At 40.8% G+C, this 21,232-nt stretch overlaps 1 protein-coding gene across 10 annotated transcripts in view; it reads right to left on the reverse strand.

The window, feature by feature from the left end:
- GDA (guanine deaminase) overlaps nucleotides 1–20,375 on the reverse strand; it is a 126,087-nt gene extending 105,712 nt beyond the window's left edge. The window contains exon 1 of one of the 10 annotated variants that reach the window (XM_057720112.1): nucleotides 20,036–20,375. In XM_057720112.1, the coding sequence (XP_057576095.1) occupies nucleotides 20,036–20,158 (123 nt within the window). In that variant the 5' untranslated portion in view covers nucleotides 20,159–20,375. Of the gene's footprint in view, nucleotides 1–17,426; nucleotides 17,517–20,035 lie in introns of those variants that run through there. The other 9 variants (XM_057720118.1, XM_057720108.1, XM_057720115.1 and 6 more) reach the window with 9 other exon arrangements.
- Nucleotides 20,376–21,232: the final 857 nt, after the last annotated feature.

Raw genomic sequence — 21,232 nt, forward strand, 5'->3', positions numbered from 1 at the left:
TAAATAAGTGGGACCTAATGAAACTTCAAAGCTTCTGCACAGCAAAGGAAACTATAAGCAAGACGAAAAGACAGCCCTCAGAATGGGAGAAAATATTTGCAAACGAATCAACAGACAAAGGATTAATCTCTGAAATATATAAACAGTTCATGCAGCTGAATATCAAAAAACAAGTAACCCAATCAAAAAATGGGCAGAAGACCTAAATGGGCATTTCTCCAAAGAAGACATACGGATGGCCAAGAGGCACATGAGAAGCTGCTCAACATCACTAATTGTAAGAGAAATGCAAATCAAAACTTCAGTGAGGTATCACCTCACACCGGTTAGAATGGGCATCATCAGAAAATCTACAAAGAGTAAATGCTGGAGAGGGTGTGGAGAAAAGGGAACGCTCTTACACTGTTGGTGGGAATGTAAATTGATACAGCCACTATGGAGAACTGTATGGAGGGTCCTTGAAAAACTAAAAATAGAACTACCATATGACCCAGCAATCCCACTGCTGGGCATATACCCAGAGAACACCATAATTCAAAAAGACACATGCACTCCAATGTTCATTGCAGCACTATTTGCAATAGCCAGGACATGGAAGCAACCTAAATATCCATCAACAGATGAATGGATAAAAAAGATGTGGTACATATATACAATGGAATATTACTCAGCTGTAAAAAAGCAATGAAACTGGGACATTTGTAGAGACATGGATGGACCTAGAGACTGTCATACAGAGTGAAGTGAGTCAGAAAGAGAAAAACAAGTATCGTATATTAACACATATATGGACTATAGAAAAATGGTACAAATAAACGCTGATGCCGTGTATAAACAGGCAAAGCAGGTAATTAAACACAGTTAATTCATGCTGCATTCATTGGAACTTCTAATATTTTGGAAATGTGCTATTGTTTTTGAAAAGGAAATTGAGCTTAAAAATAACATTATAAAATACTTAACCATACTTAGTAATTAAATAGATTTTCTAGCAAAAAAAATAATAATAAAGTTAATGTTAACCAACTATACACCAACATAAGATTAAAAAAATCTACCTCATATGATTATAGAGTGTTAATGTGATAATAGCTAAAATATCTAACAGAGCATGCAGTCACGTAGTACATTGTTTGATGCTTAAAATATATGAAATACTTTAAAAAAGAAAAAAATAAAGTTAATATAATTTATCCTTTAGAAGCAATGAGTTAGTGTAATAAAGTCAATGAAACAGGGACTTCCCTGGTGGTACAGTGGTTAAGAATCTGCCTGCCAGTGCAGGAGAAATGGGTTCAATACCTGGTCTGGGAAGATCCCACATGCCATACAGCAACTAAGCCTGTGTGCCACAACTACTGAGCCTGAGCTCTAGAGCCCATGAGCCACAACTATTGTGCCTGTGCACCTAGAGCCCATGCTCTGCAACAAGAGAAGCCACCGCCATGAGAAGCCCTCACACTGCAACTAAGAGTAGCTCCCACTCACCGCAACTAGAGAAAGCCCACACACAGCAATGAAGACCCAATGCAGCCAAAGTAATAATAATAATAATAAAATAAGAAATAAAGTAAATGCAACAATGTTTTCATAAAGGAAAAGGATGAGTCTTTTTAGAACGTAGGAAATAATGTCAAAGTAAGATTTTGCGGGAGATGATAAATATTTATTGCTCAATCTTTTTTTTTTTTGGCTGCACTTTGAAGCTTGTGGGATCCTAGTTCACCAGGGATTGAAACCAGGCCCTTGGCAGTGAAAGTACAGAGTCCTCACCACTGCACCACTAGACTGCCAGGAAATTCCCTATTGCTCAATCCTAAAAAAATGTATCAGAAGAGATTAATCTATTTTCACCTTTAATCTTAGGGATTAAATTGATATTAACAATTTAAGAACAGGAAGCTATCATAACTTTGCCATTTGACTATCTGAAAACAAAGAGCTACACAATGGCTTTAGGAGAGAGAAGTCGTCCAATGGATAGTAATCATGTTTATTTCAGAACTAGGATTAACACTGAGTCTCAGTTTCCTTGTCAATAAAATAAGGAAAAATTTTGTCACCCAGGGGAGCAAGTCAAGGATCCTAAACTAAAGAATAAGTGCACCTGTCTTAGGCAAGGAGGTAAAGAAGTCCCCCACTTCTGGTAAACCCCCTACTCTGGGCAAATTTGCAGAAAACCCAAAACTGACTGTATCTTCTAGCTGTTTCTACATAATTAGAAGAAGAAGGCTTAACCACAAGAAACCGGCATAAGCTAGCGAAACCTAAAAATTGGGACAAAGGTCTCTCTACAGCTCATTACCATCTCATTGCAATAAGATCTCTGCCCCACTGTGCCATGTTGGTTAGACCTGCTTCTGACCCAGACACTGAAGGACCATATGAGGGCTGAAAAGAAGCGTGAGCTGCATTCTGGAAAATCGCCACCTGTTTCCACAAGTCAGGATGATAAAAGATCCCCGTACCCCATAACGTCCTTCATCTTTTTCTACAGGAATTTCGCCTTGCCTGTAATGGGGAGAAAGTATTTTTAGAGCATGAGCTCCTCCTTCTCCATCCTTTGGCCAATGAATAAAGTTTCTGTTTGCTGCTAAAAAAGTAATTTCACCTTATTGATGTGAACAATGGAAAGACCATAACCAGGAATCGGTAACAGTTTCACCTCATAAAGTAGTCAGGAGAATTATGCTTTGCAAAGCATTCAGCACAGAATCCACTACACAAGTGTCTAATAAATGTTCACTATTATTATAGTTGTTAATACGAGCAATAACACCATCAGTGTACCTCCTGTCTACGAGTTTATAACCCAGTGTCATGGGCTAGAAATTCAATGCAATGTAAGGAGATGACTTACACACAAAATTTATTTCCTTTTTATTTATGTTATAGTATTTTGATGCACAACTGCTTAATATAACAAGCATGCTACTTATATTTTTAGTGATCAAACTTTTAAAATCATAACTTAAATATACCATGGAACTCATTTTTAAAATTTACTGTTGTAGTTGAGTGACCAATTGAGAATTTATCTTGTGTTTTGTTTTCTTAGTGCCTGGGATGCACCAGGAAAGAATGATACGTTGTTCTCCTCCTTAGAGGGGAAGCTAAATATTAAGACCAGTGTGACCACAGCAGTCTGTATGAGTTGTTCTAGAACAAACAGAACACAGGGGTGTGGAGTTGCCACTGAGCTGACCTTGGGGAAAGCCCTTTCCAGCCTGGACAGAACAGCATAGTAATGGCAGACAGATGACTGGGATTAGCACCCAAGTGTAGCATCATGTGGTCACAAAGGGCAGCCATGGCCACCATGGACATGAAGATAAGGAGTTGTCCTCATTTAAAAACTAGATGTCTGGAAGATCCCTTTTCAAAACTTTAGTGAAGTCCCATGAGTGCAACAGCTTTGTCTTATTCACAGCTGTAGCCCCAGAACACGAACAGCACCTGGGACATAATAAACACTCAATCTATATCTAGGATAAATGAATGCTTGGATCATAAAAGTCTCCAAGAATCCTTGCACAGTGGAAGGAAAGGAAAAGGAAGGCTCCAAATGACTGATATTGGACTTTCCAATAATTGTGTGGGTAGGGCTCAAACTGGTTCCCTTAAAATTTGAGAAATGGGGGAAAAAGTGACATTATTTGCACCCAAATGGGTAGATCAATACATTTCTGATATATTAATTGCTGAAAGCATTTAAATAAAGCCTGGGCAGAGATACAGAACAGGTGAAATGGTCCTCTCTGAGATACAAGATTAGAGAATTTAGAGGTTTTTTGACATTTTGAAGTCACTTACTCTTTTTTTTTTTTTTATTATTTTATTTTATTTTTTTGGGGGGTACACCAGGTTCAATCAACTGTTTTTATACACATATCCCCATATTCCCTCCCTTCCTTGATGCCCCCTCCTCGATTCCCCCCCACCCTCCCTGCCCCAGTCCATCACTTACTCTTGATATCTGATTAAAGCTATGAACCCCCTCAAAAGAAAATTCCATATGTGGGCATTGCAACAATCTCAGGAGGAAGGGGAAAAATTAATGGATGACTAGTTAAGGAAAATCAGTACAAGAAGAATTCATTTTGAATCTATCTCTGTTGGCCTATAAAAAAATCTCATCAGCTCTTTTTGTAAAGCTCAGGTATATCCTCCCTTAATCAGTTTTGTGAATTCAGATTTATGCATATTGATTAGATTAGCTTAAGACGCACCATTTTTGGATTGTTTGGAGAAGTCTGGGGTTGTGGAAAGGCTGTGGGTTGGGAGTACGTCCAGATTTTGAGTTTTGTGGGTGCTGAGAATTGAAGCATAGTTTTATTGATAAGAGCAGAGCAAACAGGGTTAAAGGAAAAGACCGAGAAAGAGGTGGCACAGTTTCGATGGGGAAGGAACCAGGAGGTGAATAACAGGACACAGCAGGAGATCTTGGACTTGGCTGCTGAATGATGGTTTTGCTCTCTAGAATTCAAAGGCACAGAAACTAAGGAGACAGAATTGAGAAAGTTAAGTGCTCAGGTGGCTGAAATGGTAACCAGGGTCTTTAAATCAAATCCAGAGAAATAATAAATGCTAGAGAGGAAACAGACCTAGATTCAAATCCCCACTCCATTCCTTCCTAGCTGTATCCCACTCAGCAAGCCACTAACAGTTTCTCTGTTGTATCCACTGATGGAGTACAACCCTTTACCCTCCCCCCCAGCATTGAGCATTTGACCTTAAGTGGTAAATCCTGAAATTAAATGTGAACTGTGGTTGGAATGTGTTGTTTATGACTTCATCACTGGCCACAGAATCCAGTTCTTTAGTATATTAAACACATAGCATAGAGTAGGTATTCAATATTGTAGAATGAATGATTAAAGGAATAAAATATTTGTAACTAATAGAGTGCAAAAAAAAGTAATTTCCAGAGGAGAAAAAAGATGGTGGCGAAGTAGAGAGACGTGGAGTGCATCCCTCTCCACAGATGCATTGGGAATGCACGGAAGGACACAGTCATTCCCACAGAGAACCAGCTGAACACCAGCAGACGGCCTCGGACACCGGAAAGGGCTGTGGAGAACCTGACATAGCCGACTGAATATTCGTCTAATCCAATACTTGGACATTAGTCTGAGGCTTGGACAGTCTTCTATAAACACCTCTATCACCAGGACAAGCAACCCCAAAAGCTTGGACAACCATGAGGAAACAAAGAAACACCATGCAGGCAAAGGAGCAGGAAAAAAACCCACAAGACCAAATAAATGAGGAGGAAATAGGAAAAATGCCTGAAAAAGAATTTAGAGTAATGATAGTAAAAATGATACAAAATCTCGATAACAAATTAGAGAAAGTACAAGAAACAGTTCATAAGAACTCAGAAAAACAAACAGCAATGGATAACAAAATAACTGAAATTAAAAATACTCTAGATGCTCTAACCAGCAGAATGACTGAGGCAGAAGAACGAATAAGTGAGTTGGAAGATAGAATGGAAGAAATAAACGCCACAGAGCAGGAAAAAGATAAAAAAATAAAAAGACTAGAAGACAGCCTCAGAGACCTCAGTGATAACCTTAAACGTACCAACATTCGAATTATAGGCATCCCAGAAGAAGAAGAAAACAAGAAAGGGTCTGTGAAAATATTTGAAGAGGTTCTAGTGGAAAACTTCCCCAACATGGGAAAGGAAATAATGAACCAAGTCCAAGAAGCACAGAGAGTCCCATACAGAATAAACCCAAGGAGAAATACACCAAGACACATATTAATCAAACTAACGACAATTCAACACAAAGAAAAAATATTAAAAGCAGCAAGAGAAAAGCAACAAACAACATATAAGGGAAAACCCATCAGGATAACAGCTGACCTTTCTACAGAAACTCTGCAGGCCAGAAGGGAATGGCAGGATATACTGAAAGTCCTGAAAGAGAGAAACCTACAGCCAAGAATACTTTACCCAGCAAGAATCTCATTCAGATTTGAGGGAGAAATCAAAAGCTTTCCAGACAAGCAAAAGTTAAGAGAATTCAGCACCACCAAACCAGCCTTACAACAAGTGCTAAAGGAACTTCTCTAAGTAGGAAACACAAGAAAAGGAAAACACCTACAAATACAAACCCAAAACCATTAAGAAAATGGTAATTGGAACACACATGTCAATAATCACTTTAAATGTAAATGGATTAAATGCTCCAACCAAAAGACACAGACTGGCTGAATGGATACAAAAACAAGACCCTTCTATATGATGCCTCCAAGAAACCCACTTCAGACCAAGGGATACATATAGACTGAAAGTGAAGGGATGGAAAAAGATATTCCATGCAAATGGAAGTCAAAAGAAAGCTGGAGTAGCAATACTCATATCAGACAAATTAGACTTGAAAGTAAAGACTATTAAAAGAGACAAGGAAGGGCACTACATAATGATCAAGGGATCCATCCAAGAAGAACATATCACAATGGTAAATATCTATGCCCCCAATATAGGAGCACCTCAATACATAAGGCAAATGCTAACAGCTATAAAAGGGGACATCGACAGTAACACTATTATAGTGGGAGACTTGAACACCCCACTTACATCAATGGACAGATCATCCAAACAGAAAATAAATAAAGACACACAAGCTTTAAATGACACATTAGACCATCTCGACTTAATTGATATTTATAGGACATTCCATCCAAAAACGACAGACTACACTTTCTTCTCAAGTGCACACGGAACATTTTCCAGGATAGATCACATCTTGGGTCACAAATCAAACCTCAGCAAATTCAAGAAAATTGAAATCATATCAAGCATCTTCTCAGACCACAACGCCATGAGACTAGATATCAATTACAGGAAAAAAACTGCAAAAAATACAAACACATGGAGGCTAAACAATTCACTCTTAAACAACCAAGGAATCACTACAGAAATCAAAGAGGAAATCAAAAAGTATCTAGAAACAAATGACAACGAAAACACAACAACCCAAAACCTATGGGACGCAGCAAAAGCAGTTCTAAGAGGGAAGTTTATAGCAATACAGTCCTACCTTAAGAAACAAGAAAATGATCGAATAAACAACCTAACCTTACACCTCAAACAACTAGAGAAAGAAGAACAAAGAAACCCCAAAGTGAGCAGAAGGAAAGAAATCGTAAAGATCAGAGCAGAAATAAATGAAAAAGAAAGGAAAGAAACCATAAGAAAAATAAATAAAACTAAAAGCTGGTTCTTTGAGAAGATTAACAAAATTGATAAACCATTAGCCAGACTCATCAAGAAAAAAAGGGAGAAGATGCAAATCAACAGAATTAGAAATGAAAAAGGAGAAATCACAACGGACACCTCAGAAATACAAAACATCATGAGAGACTACTACAAGCAACTATATGCCAATCAATTGCATAACCTGGAAGAAATGGATACATTCTTAGAAAAATACAATCTTCCAAGACTGAACCAGGAAGAAATAGAAACCATGAACAGACCAATCACAAGTACAGAAATTGAGGCAGTGATTAAAAATCTCCCAACACACAAAAGCCCAGGACCAGATGGATTCACAGGCGAATTCTATCAAACATTTCGAGAAGAGTTAACACCTATCCTTCTCAAACTCTTCCAAAATATTGCAGAAGGCGGAGCACTCCCAAACTCATTCTATGAGGCTACCATCACCCTGATACCAAAACCAGGCAAAGATGTCACAAAAAAAGAAAACTACAGACCAATATCACTGATGAATATAGATGCAAAAATCCTCAACAAAATACTAGCTAACAGACTGCAACAGCACATTAAAAAAATCATACACCACGATCAAGTGGGGTTTATCCCTGGGATGCAAGGATTCTTCAATATACGCAAATCAATCAACGTGATACATCATATCAACAAATTGAAGGATAAAAACCATATGATCATCTCAATAGATGCAGAAAAAGCTTTTGACAAAGTTCAACATCCATTTATGATAAAAGCTCTCCAGAAAATGGGCATAGAAGGAAATTACCTCAACATCATAAAAGCCATATATGACAAACCAAAAGCCAACATTGTTCTCAATGGAGAAAAACTGGAAGAATTCCCTCTAAGAACAGGAACAAGACAAGGGTGTCCACTCTCACCACTGTTATTCAACATAGTTTTGGAAGTGTTAGCCACAGCAATCAGAGAAGAAAAAGAAATTAAAGGAATCCAAATTGGAAAAGAAGAAGTAAAATTATCACTCTTTGCAGATGACATGATACTATATATAGAAAACCCTAAAGACTCTACCAGAAAACTGCTAGCACTCATTGATGAGTTTAGTAAAGTAGCAGGATACAAAATTAATGCACAGAAATCTCTTGCATTCCTATACACTAACAACGGAAGAGCAGAAAGAGAAATTAAGGAAACTCTCCCATTCACCATTGCAACCAAAAGAATAAAATACCTAGGAATAAACCTGCCTAAGGAGGCAAAAGATCTGTATGCAGAAAACTTTAAGACATTGATGAAAGAAATCAAAGACGACACAAACAGATGGAGGGATATACCATGTTCCTGGATTGGAAGAATCAACATCGTGAAAATGACTGTACTACCCAAAGCAATTTACAGATTTAATGCAATCCCGATCAGATTACCAATGGCATTTTTCACAGAACTAGAGCAAGAAATCTTACGATTTGTATGGAATCGCAAAAGACCCCGAATAGCCAAAGCAATCTTGAGAAGGAAAAATGGAGTTGGTGGAATCAGGCTTCCTGACTTCAAACTATACTACAAGGCCATAGTGATCAAGACAGTATGGTACTGGCACAAAAATAGAAAGGAAGATCAATGGAACAGAATAGAGAACTCAGAAGTAAGCCCAAACACATATGGGCACCTTATCTTTGACAAAGGAGGCACGAGTATACAATGGAAAAAAGACAGCCTCTTCAATAAGTGGTGCTGGGAAAATTGGACAGCAACATGTAAAAGAATGAAATTAGAACACTTCCTAACACCATACACAAAAATAAACTCCAAATGGATTAAAGACCTACATATAAGGCCAGACACTATCAAACTCCTAGAGGAAAACATAGGCAGAACACTCTTTGACATCCATCAAAGCAACATCCTTTTTGACCCACCTCCTAGAATCATGGAAATAAAATCAAGAATAAACGAATGGGACCTCATGAAACTTAAAAGCTTTTGCACAGCAAAAGAAACCATAAACAAGACTAAAAGGCAACCCTCAGAATGGGAAAAAATAATTGCCTATGAAACAATGGACAAAGGATTAACCTCCAAAATATACAAGCAGCTCATGAAGCTTCATACCAAAAAAGCAAATAACCCAATCCACAAATGGGCAGAAGACCTAAATAGACATTTCTCCAAAGAAGACATACAGATGGCCAACAAACACATGAAAAGATGCTCAACATCACTCATCATCAGAGAAATGCAAGTCAAAGCCACAATGAGGTATCACCTCACACCAATCAGAATGGCCATCATCACAAAGTCTGGAAACAACAAATGTTGGAGAGGGTGTGGAGAAAAGGGAACTCACCTGCACTGTTGGTGGGACTGTAAGTTGGTACAGCCACTATGGAAAACAATTTGGAGGTTCCTTAAAAAACTACAAATAGAACTACCATATGATCCAGTAATCCCACTCCTGGGCATATACCCAAAGAAAACCATAATCCCAAAAGAAACTTGTACCATCATGTTTATTGCAGCACTGTTTACAATAGCCAGGACATGGAAGCAACCTAAATGCCCATCAACAAATGAATGGATACAGAAGATGTGGCATATATATACAATGGAATATTACTCAGCTATAAAAAGGGATGAGATGGAGCTATATGTAATGAGGTGGATAGAACTACAATCTGTCATACAGAGTGAAGTAACTCAGAAAGAGAAAGACAAATATTGTATGCTAACTCACATATACGGAATCTAAAAATGGTACTGATGAACTCAGTGACAAGAACAGGGAAGCAGATACAGGGAATGGACTGGAGAACTCGAGGTATGGGAGGGGGCGGGGGGTGAAGGGGAAACTGAGAAGAAGCGGGAGAGTAGTACAGACATATATATACTACCAACTGTAAAATACTCAGTGGGAAGTTGTTGTATAACAAAGGGAGTCCAACTCGAGGATGGAAGATGCCTTAGAGGACTGGGGCAGGGAGGGTGGGGGGGAATCGAGGGGGGGGCGTCAAGAAAGGGAGGGAATATGGGGATATGTGTATAAAAACAGTTGATTGAACCTGGTGTACCCCCCAAAAAAAATAAAATAAAATAATAATAAAAAAAAAAAAAAAAGTAATTTCCAATTCCTGTGTTTTGACATGAAACAAAAACCTCTTAAAAGTAATATCATTCTCAAACCAGAATAAATTTAATCAACAGAATTAATAACTTCTCAACATTTATGTTTTGTGTAAAAAAAATGACTCAAGACAATTAAATTACATGCAATATTGTACCAAGGTACACACGAATACAGTTTAGAAATATTCTCAACAAAGATTGAAACAATTTGTACACCAGTTTTTATAATGTTTCAGAGCACCATTCGTTTCTTTAATAAGTATATATTGAGCACCTAAACTATTTGCAAGATCCTGTGCTTAATAAGTAGTAGTAGGTATTTTCTACTTTTTTCTTATGTCATGTGACTAGGAACTTATAATCAATTTGAATGAAAATATATACAAATAAGGTACACGGTCAGCAACTATATCTACCTACTCTGTAAGAAGAAAAGACAATAAAAGAGACAGTTATAGGAGAGAGAGATCACTTTGGGCTGGGAAGTAGTAAAAATATTTTGGAGATGGTACTTGATGTGAGCCTTAAAGAATGAGCTTGAGCACAAGTGAAATGAAAGATGAGAAGCAGGCTCAAAGCTGGCATATCTTCTAAGAAGAGTATTTCTCACCAATGTAAATGGATTTGAAATTATTGCATAGTCTCTTGTTAGGCTCCTCAACATCCACAAAGCTGGATTATCAGTAAAGGTAGGTGGTTCTGCATTTTACTGGCAACATGCAACCAGTTGCACTCCACGCTTATGCCAATAACTACTAGGCTCCTCCCTCTTGGTGTGCATCGAAAGGACCACTCTTAGGAGTACCTGGAAGACGTGGGGTCCTGCCACCCCTCTGACATCCTGAAGTCTATCTCTAGGACATTTCAGATCAGCCAAGACCTGAGTACCTGGACCACTTCCCACTGCCCCCTCCCCACAGCTTCAGCTCTACAGAACAGTTTTATGGACCCCTTTCTTCCTGTCACATCTTTAACTCAAGAAAGGCAAGCCTATGAAATGATACCTTGCACAGGAAAGTTGTTAAGCATAATTATAAGAGACAGTGTCCATCTAGGAGAAATTCCCATCCGAACTCAGCATCAAGAACAGGCGTGTTCAAATACCTTTGCTATTTTAGAAGCAGGCTGTAAGTCATCCACAAGGAATCCAGTACAAGGAAAAACTGTCTAAAAGCAAAGTTATCTAAAAGACAATGAGGTGCTTTGAGAGATAGTGAGCTGCCCATCACAGACAGTATTCAAACATACGATAAATAAACTCCTGATGGGACTATAGGAATCAGACTTTGGATAAGAAATTGCATTCACTCTTCTGAGATGTCATTTGCACTGAAATGACTTGGGGACTTGTTCTGAGCCTGTCTGGAGATTTTTTTCTGATAAAAATAAATAAATCTATACACCAGCAAAAAAAAAAAAAAACACAAATCCCCCCCCCCCCCCCCCCGAAAACAAACAGGTGTGTTCTCTTGAGCAACTGCTTTTAGTACAGGTATTGCCAACTAGGTAACATGTCCTTTTAACAGCTAGCACGTAAGAAAGAGGCCAGTAAGAGTGTAGGTCATTTCACAATGTATTTTAAATCTAATTCCTAGCTTTGTTTTATGTCAACAATGACTCTTCTCCCTTAAATGTATAAAAGCATCACCACTTGCCTGTGCCCTCTGGAGCTGCCTTAAATCCTTTCTACAGAAATGGGGGTTGTAAACACATGACCAATTGGATTTTTCTTGCAGGTAAGGGAAGCCCACCTAGCCTTTATCCCTAAATAGTCAGATCAATGCCCATTAAGTGAATGGGCATGCCATAGACCTGCAGGAGATCCTGCCCACCACCTCCGCACCTGTCAGAACCTCCCAGGCAGCCGTGTGTCAGATACACCAACACCCATGCTGCCTCACAGCCACAGAACTGAATCAACCAGACTCTCAGGAAACTCAGGTAATTAATAGACAATTTTATACAACCAGAAGGGAGGCAACTCCCGTCACACCCAGCAGTATTTCTTCAAGGCCTCGAAAAACAAGTCAAGCAGTGCTTTAAAACAAAAAAACAAACAAAACAACTCTCCGGAATTAGAAATATCCTTTTTTTAATCATCACACACGAATGTCTTTGTACTACACATCACTTTCAAAACACTTTTTTGACCACCTACTTTGTATTAAAACAATAAGACAATGTTGAGGCGCCTTAAAGACAATAGTGTCAGCCCTCCTCGTGAGAGGAGGCAGCCGGAACTCCTAGAAAGAGAACAGACCTTGGGAATTAGACAAGCGTGGGTGTGAATCCTGGCTTTGCCACTTCCTCACCAGGACTGCAGTCCTAGTCAGCTGTCTGAGCCTCCATTTCCTCATCTGTAGAGTAGGGATGATGAAGAAGAGGATGATGGTGATGTTGGCTCATCTCAGAACGGTTGAGGTATAAAGAATCTGGCAGAGTGCCTGACACAAATTATGACTTAATAAATGTTACCTTCTCTCCAGTTCACCACCCATTTGTCAAAGAACTTTAAATCAATTCAGTGAGTGAGAACATTTTATAAAGCTAAGTATAATCAAAGACAAAAGTGAAATCACTTTAGCGAGTGAAAAATAACAATGGCCAATATTTATTGAGCAATTACTGTGCCAAGTGCTTTACACATACTATCTCACACTATCTCATCTGCCTCACCTCTCCTTCAGAGTACTATCACTGTCCACATTTTATAAGCGAGGGTACCAAGGCTCAAATATGTTAAGAAATGTTTCCAAGTAAGTGGCAAAGCTGGGATTTGAATCCACATAATCTGACTGCAGACGCCATGCTCTTAACCACCAGAAAAACACTGGTTTGAATACATATGCAAACTTTCATGGGAAAACAAAAGGTAATTTATTTCAACTGGGGGATGGTGGCCAGAGAAGCCTTTGGGAAGAAGGGGACGTCAGAACTGGGCCTTGAAGGAAGAGCAAGATTTCTTTTTGTCAGAGGTGGAGTGGAAAACGTATTATATAAAGGACCATTCCAGGCTGAGGGATTGGCACCAACACAGTGGAGGCATAAAAAGATATGATGTGCTGGGAAACAGTGAGAAATTGCCATGGATAGATATCCCTCACCTCATGGGTACCTCATGGTAATCCTATTCTTATTTGCAAGAGAGAAGGATAGAGCAGGAGGAAGTATTAGGAAAGCAGGTTAGGGCCAGATGTCATGTCTAACATATCTCCCAGGGGCATTTGGATCTTAGGGGCAATAGAGAGCCATAGGTAGTTGCAAAAGAGAAGATACATGACACTACCCCTGCTCCAAGAAAGTAGCTGTCAGTAACGTGGAGGAGATATTAGAATAGGGAGAGAGAATGGTTGGGAGGTTCCTGTAACACTTCAGGCAGGAGACAATGGAAGGCTGGACAGGGCCAATAAGAAGGGAAAGGGGTGTGCACAAAGATATCCCAGGGGACAACTGGGGGGCCTGACTATGGACACGGGTGCCTGGAAAGACACTGACACTTTTGGCCAATAAGGAGAAGATAGAAATGGAAAAAGGAGAAGGCAGCTAGCAGTCCTTTGAAAAATAATGTGATTCTTTGAAAAAGTGGTGTAATTGTTAGAGGTGCTTTGAGCTGCAATTGACAGAGGGGGAGACAATGAAGACCTGTTATCTCGCAAAAGAAGTCAACAGAGTAGGCATCTCCGGGGACAGTTAACTACTCAATGATGTTGTGCATATTTGTATTCAATGATGTTCAAAGAGGGACTAGGTTGGTGCCTCTGAAAACCTCTTAATTCTTTCCTCATGGTCTCAAACAGTGGCGGCAGCAGCTCCACTCCTCATATGAAAGTATCCAAAAAAGGAAGGTCTTCCTCTTTCCTCATCTGTGTCTATTTATTAGGGAGAAAAATATTTCCCAGAAGCCTCTGAGATGACTTCCTGCATGCTGGAACGGCAGCACTGGCCACCCTTAGCCACCAGGAAGCTGGAAAAATAAGTCTCCAGGAAATGGGATTATGATTACTACTATGACTGGCTTACAATATGATGTATCCACCAGCCAAGTATATTACAGGCTATCAAATTCAGAAAGTGTTAATAAGAAAGAAGGGGTTACGGCTATTGAGTGGGTAACCAACAGTGTCTGCCATGAGCATTCTGAATAAGACAATCTGCCTTCCAGAAAATGGGAATTCACAAGGTGATAATGTGATCCTTGGGCGTGAACACATTTCTGATGAAAGTGAAGCTCTGTTTCAGCAGCCTCAGAAGGGATAGCTTATCCCAAATTCCCTCTTCAAGATCATAAGATATTCTGAGGTCTTGAACTTATAGGAAGATGGGTCCTCACCTGCCCAAGCAGAGGGAAAAGATAACCCAGAGAAGATCTGTGATTCGGACTATGAGAACTCCTGCAAAGCAAGACGATGATGCAGCCTCAGGTGAAACACAACTCTTGCTCCTCCTAGCAGTTTTAGAAATTATAGAACACTGACTCATTCCCTTAATCAGAGCTATTTAACCCTTTCCTGCATCCTCAAGTCCTATGTGTTCTTTAATGTCCAGTTCAATTTTGGCTTCATCAAGTTTTTCCTATCACTAACCAATGTGTATCCCACCTTACTATGTAATACATTCACAAACATCTTTCTAATCCTATCATCAAATCCAGTTGATTTGATCTAAATAGTTACCAATTCTGTCCACCTCTTTTCATCTCCATTGCTGATAATAACTGCTGATGTTTACTGGGCATGTGCTACATTGCAAGGCTTATTCCATGCACTTTACAATTATTAATTCATTTAATCTTTTCAACAACCATATGAGGTAGATTATAGTAATCATTTTATACATGAGGAAACAGAATTGTTAAGTAACTTGTTCAAATTCACATGGGTAATAAGTGATAGACGTACACTTGAGAGTTCATTTCTTATTTATTTATTTATTTATATTTATTTTTATTGGCTGCATTGGGTCTTCGTTGCTGTGTGTGGGCTTTCTGCAGTTCTGGAGATCGGGGGCTACTCTTCATTGCAGTGAGGAGGCTTCTTATTGCAGTGGCTTCTCTTTTTGTGGAGCACGAGCTCTAGGCTTCAGTAGTTGTGGCGTGGCTCAGTAGCTGTGGCACACGGTTATAGTTGCTCCTCCGCATGTGGGATCTTCCTGGACCAGGGATCGAACCCGTGTCCCCTACATTGGCAGGCGGATTCCTAACCACTGCACCACCAGGGAAGCTGGAGAGCTCTTTTCTTAATTGATATATTACACTGCCTCTTTCTTCTGAACCATATCTCATTTCAACTAAACTACTGCAACAGGATCCTATCTGATCTCTTTGCCTGCACTTAACTCCTCTCCAGTGCATTCTTTATCCCGAAGCTAGAATGATCTTTTTAAAAAATGCAAAATTTGGTCATGGCATAGTCCCTCCCCCTAGTCCCTATGCCTTGCCTACCCCTCCAGCCTTATGTTGTGCTATCCTTCTAAAACTTTGGATTCTAACCACCTTGATGCTTTCATTCCTTCCTATCCCAGGGCCTTTGCACAGGCTTTCCCTCCACCTAGAAGGCTCTTACCTACCTCCAATTTTGCCTTCCCTACCTATTCAACTCTACCCATCCCTCAGATCACAATTTAAATGACACTCCACATTCAGAAAAGCCTTCTCTCCATCCCCAGATTACTTCAAGTTCTGGCAGGTCATGGCAGATTCTGTTAATCACTAGATGATCAACAGCACAAGGGCAGGGCAGAATTTGTATATTTCATTCATCAGTGTACCTCCAGCAATGAGCCCAGTCTTTGGTTCAGGAATCAATCCACTTTTATTACAGGTACGAGTCTAAGCTCCCTGGCTAAAAGTGCAAATTCATTGAAGTCAGGGACTGTGCCTCAGGGAGGCTACTCTAGTAAAGAGAATACGGGCTTCCATGTCCTGGCTATTGTAAATAGTGCTGCAATGAACATTGGGGTGCATGTGTCTTTTTGAATTATGGTTTTCTCAGGGTGTATGCTTGGTAGTGGGATTGCTGGGTCATATGGTAGTTCTATTTTTGGTTTTTTAAGAAACCTCCATACTGTTCTCCATAGTGGCTGTATCAATCTACATTCCCACCAAGAGTGCAAGAGGGTTCCCTTTTCTCCACACCCTCTCCAGCATTTATTTTTTGTAGATTTTTTGATGATGGCCATTCTGAAAAAGGAATGAAACTGGGTCATATGTAGAGATGTGGATGGACCTAGAGTCTGTCGTACAGAGTGAAGTAAGTCAGAAAGAGTAAAACAAATATCGTATATTAATGCATACACATGGAATCTAGAAAAATGGTAAAGATGAACCAATTTTCAGGGCAGGAATAGAGATGCAGATGTAGAGAATGGACATGTGGACACAGAGGGGTAAGAGGATGGGATGAATTGGGAGACTGGGATTGACATATATACACTACCATGTGTTAAGCAGATAGCTAGTGGGAACCTGCTGTATAGCACAGGGAGCTCAGCTCCATTCTCTGTGGTGACCACAGCAGAATCTGACACAGCATTGTAAAGCAACTATACCCCAATGAAAAAAAAGAGAGAGAGAGAATATGGGCTTTGGCCATATTAATTCAAAATCCATCTCTGAATGCATGATTTCTCAAGTTTCAACTTCCCCAACTTTAAGAGAAAATAATCACACTGAAGACTAAAAGAGACACTGAAAATAATGTGCTAGTGAACCTGGCACCAAATGCTCTTTAGATCTTTCTTCCCAGATGCATCTTTGTGTCCTAGTGGGTCAATGGCATGAGCAGTGAGGCTGCGCACTAGAGGTCCAGTGACCTCCCCCACCTCCCATATATTTCATCCCAGGCAAGGCTTCCTTTTCCACCTGTTGGCCTGCATGGGTGCCACCATGTGGAAATACACAAAAGTGCTACAGTGAGCAAGAGGTTAAGGATTTGCTAGGCGCAGAGGGAAGGAAGGGGACAAAATGAACATGGTATGTGTTGCATATCCACCAAGTAGCAGGCATTTTCATACATTACCTCATTTAATACTTAGCAAAAGTAAATGCGATTCTACAAATGAGGAAACTGAGGCTCAGGGCGGTTAAATGTCTCACCCATGGACTTTGAACATGTAGGTGGTGGAGACTTCAGGTCTCCATAGGAATTGCTCCTGCTCCCCCAGGGCACTATCTTCAAAACGATTCTCTTCCTTACTCTTGCTTTCAGCTAGGTGTGCTTAAAAGACCCAAGACATCTTTACCTATCTTTAAAGTCAACCTGACCCTGTAGGAAGAATCAGATAATTTAGTAATATTTGAGCAGTGTCTCGCGATTAATTACCTAACTACAAATGAATTTTACACATGCTGGAGTTTTTCTTTCAAAAAGCTACATGCCACTTGAGTAGAAAAACTAACTCTGAATTCAAAATGCCCAATACTAAAATATTGACTAGAGAATTTTTTTAAAAATTAATGTAATTGTGAATGAATTTTAATTAATGAATTAAAAAGCAGTTAGTCATTACCATTCTCTGGGCCTAAATGAAATGAAAGATTAGTTGTAGAAGGGAGAGGGAGGACAGAGGAATCATGTCCCCTTGTGTCTGAGATGCTACCTCAGCCCAGGGCTTGAAATGGAGAACTGAGCACCCAGGACTCCACACAACGGGCTGCATCACACAACCTATGTACTGAGGTTACCCCCAATGTAATCCACCCACTACCTGAACCCGAACCTCCTGGGACCTTTGTTGGAATGCCACTTCCTAGGACTTACTCCAGGCCTACAGATTCAGATTCTCTGAAGATGCCACCCAGGAACCGGCATTTTAACAAACACCCCAGATGTTTCTGATTCATCCCAAGGTTTGAGAACAGCTTTGGGAGCTCAGTAAAAATGTAAAGATCAAGATGATTCTGCATATTTTTTCACTTCATGTGAATAAAATTTTCTGTAAGAACCTTGAAATTTTTAAAATGAGTAATATATTTATCTCAGCAACTGTAAAGGTGAGGCAGTCCCATTTTCAAAATGAAGGAAATCAACTCTTAAAATGTATGTGACATGTCCACCCTTTACACACAATCAAGAATCAACTGCCTGGCACCTAGGAGGAGAGCCGCAAACAGCTACTAATTCACTGATTAGGACATTTTATACTGTAAATCGAATCCAGTTGCTTAACTCACCTTTGTATCCAATTCCTAGTTAATTCTATCTTCTAGGGGAATGGCATTTTTCTAAATTTGTAACTTCAGTATGCTTCTTAGTTACAAATAGCCTCCCTGACTCAACTACTAATTGCATGTTTAGGACACTCTTTTATTCTGTACAAACCCCAGAAAAGGTAAATTTTTAGATGAATTATTTCCTTTTCTTCCTCCTCTCCACTGGTTAAAGCCAGTCCCCTAGCCAATTCTCTCACCTGTTATCCTACCAATTCAAATTTTGGAAAAGGAAATTTAAATTGTAAAAAGAAACCTAATTGTTGAACAGCTCCTTGTGATTAAGCAAATACCTCTAATCTTTCCCTAGTTTAGCAGTCTCTCTTCCTTTACTTCTTGAGACTTGCCCCAGGCCTAAGGAGTCCTTGAAACTTGAGGGTCAAGAACCCAGGGCAACAATTCATCAGTCTCAGAGTTTACTGGAGTCTCCCCATGTGGGGGAGCTCTGAGAGTTTCATCACCTTGGAAACACAGCAGCAGGCTCCCTGAATATACACAGAGTATAGATTTTTAAAGCACCATAAGAAAACAGAGTTTAGTTATCCCTAAATGTAAGAGTCACGATTCAAAACTGTCACTGACTCGGAAGCATCTTTAGTCAGGAATAGTATCTTCAAGCTGACAAGTCACAAATGTGTGCACTTATGCTAACCAAACCGGTAGTTGGGGAAAAGCTCAAAAATACCCCATCTCTATCTTTAATTTTTCTCCTAAAAATGGAATAGTTTTCACTGAAACTGGCCAGGCCACTGCCCATACAGTTACCACTAGTGTCAAGTTACCTATGTCGTTTGTAGAAATCCTGATTTTGGAAACGTAAGTGTGAAATATACTCTCATAGAAGACATTTTGAACCTTAAAAATGGAACTGCTTGCTTTCATGCAAATGGCTGGGGGGTGGGGGTGGGGGGCGGTTGGGTGGGTAATTTCTTTCAGACTATCCTTTCTAGTATTCCAAGTCGTCTGGTCTGAATCACTCGTATATTGCTTGCTGAACGATCCGGTGAGTGAAATCACTTCTTGCTTATTCTAATACACTGCAAGGGCTAAACAACACCGATCAATAAGTGACCCTTCTATTATTTCTTTCACAATAAATTCAATCAAATTTATGGAGCGCCTAGGCGGTGCTAGGCACTGTGTCAGGCGCCTGAGATACAAAAATGAATGAAGCGAGGTGCTAGTTTATTAATGATCTTAAGATTTGCGAAGGCACAGCCTCGCTCCCCCTTCCACCACAAGCTGCACGGCTGTCAACCCAATCGTGGGTGTGAGTATTCCACGGCTCCCAGCATCTGGGAACACTTTACTCCCAATCTAGCCCACGAACCCGGCTCCCGGTGTCCCCCAAAGAGCCAAACACAAGTTCAACTCCGGAGCCGCGGCGCCCGCTCCGCACGGAGCTAACTCCGGGCGCCGCGGCTCGCGGGGCGGGATTCCCTACACCTGTCCGTCCGCCCGCCCGTCTGGGTGCCCCGGACCCCGCGCCCGCTTACTTTGCCGCCGTCGCTCACACCAAGGAGGTGATCCCGCAGCACCTCCATGGGGCAGGTCCATGTGGAGTGGACGAATGTCCCTCGGAAGATGTGCGCCAGGGGCGGCATCCGGGTGGCACACATGTCAGCGGTGGCGCGCCGCGCGGAGTCCGCGGGCTGAGAAGGGCGCACCGGGCGAAGGCGCGGCGGGGACTCCCTGCGGCTGCGGGCAGCTGCCGAGCCCGCACCGGCTCCGGCCTCGGCCTCGTTCTGCCCCCGCTTCCCCGCGCGATCGCCTGCCCCCTGCAGGCCGCGCCCAGGGGCTGGCTCCCTGCCTCCTCGATGCCAATAGGATTTTTCTCCCGTGAGTTGGCTCCAGTCTCTCTCCTCCCCCTGCTTTAGTTGTTGATACGTTAACTCTTTGAGTTTCCAAAATCACCGCTCACGTTGCAGTTCTTTTAACCCTTGGTGGCTGTCACCCACCCAGGGGGCGGGAGATGAAGGAAGGAGCTGGAGGATTCAGGATTCCAGCCTTGTACCTTTAAATGGTCACTAAATTTGCTTTTGCCCCAGGCCTCAACCTGTTCCACCTTTCTTTAGTTGACACACCCACAGCTGCATCTGCCTGCTTTCTCTGCCCTTACGGCTATTTGTGGACCCTGGACCTTTTTAACCTATAGTACCACAAGGTCTGAACTGGCACAAGTTCAGTGACAGGTGACAGGTCTGTTAGAGGGCTGCCTATCTTACCAACCAGTTTCATTTTCAATTTCTGTGGGCTGCAGAATTTGTCCTAACATTATGTTCTGGAAGCACCTCTTACAGAATTATGAGGGCCCTACCACTGGAGGTTAATCTTGACCCCAAAGTTCCTCTCTTCACCTGAGGCCAATGTTTTGGCCCTCGTGTCCACCCACAGACACCTCCAATTCCAATTTTTCTCATACCTAAAATAAATGAATCTCTTTGATTTACTTCTAGTTGTACAGGGGGAGAAAATTAAGTACTCAAGCCAAGTAGCTAGAAATGGCAGTGTGGCAAGGTCTGGCAGAACAAGTCCAGGATCAGGAACCAAGAGACTATGGTCGATGCAGGTGGGCCTCAGCATCCTTATCATCCTTGTTTGTGAAAATGGAACTTGGACTGGGATTTGGATTGACTCTAGGTCAGCATTTCTTCCCTACAGTATTACATGCACAAAGTCCTTTACTAAGTTCT

The sequence above is a fragment of the Hippopotamus amphibius genome, chromosome 2 (genome assembly GCF_030028045.1).
Source record: "Hippopotamus amphibius kiboko isolate mHipAmp2 chromosome 2, mHipAmp2.hap2, whole genome shotgun sequence".
NCBI lineage: Eukaryota > Metazoa > Chordata > Mammalia > Artiodactyla > Hippopotamidae > Hippopotamus > Hippopotamus amphibius.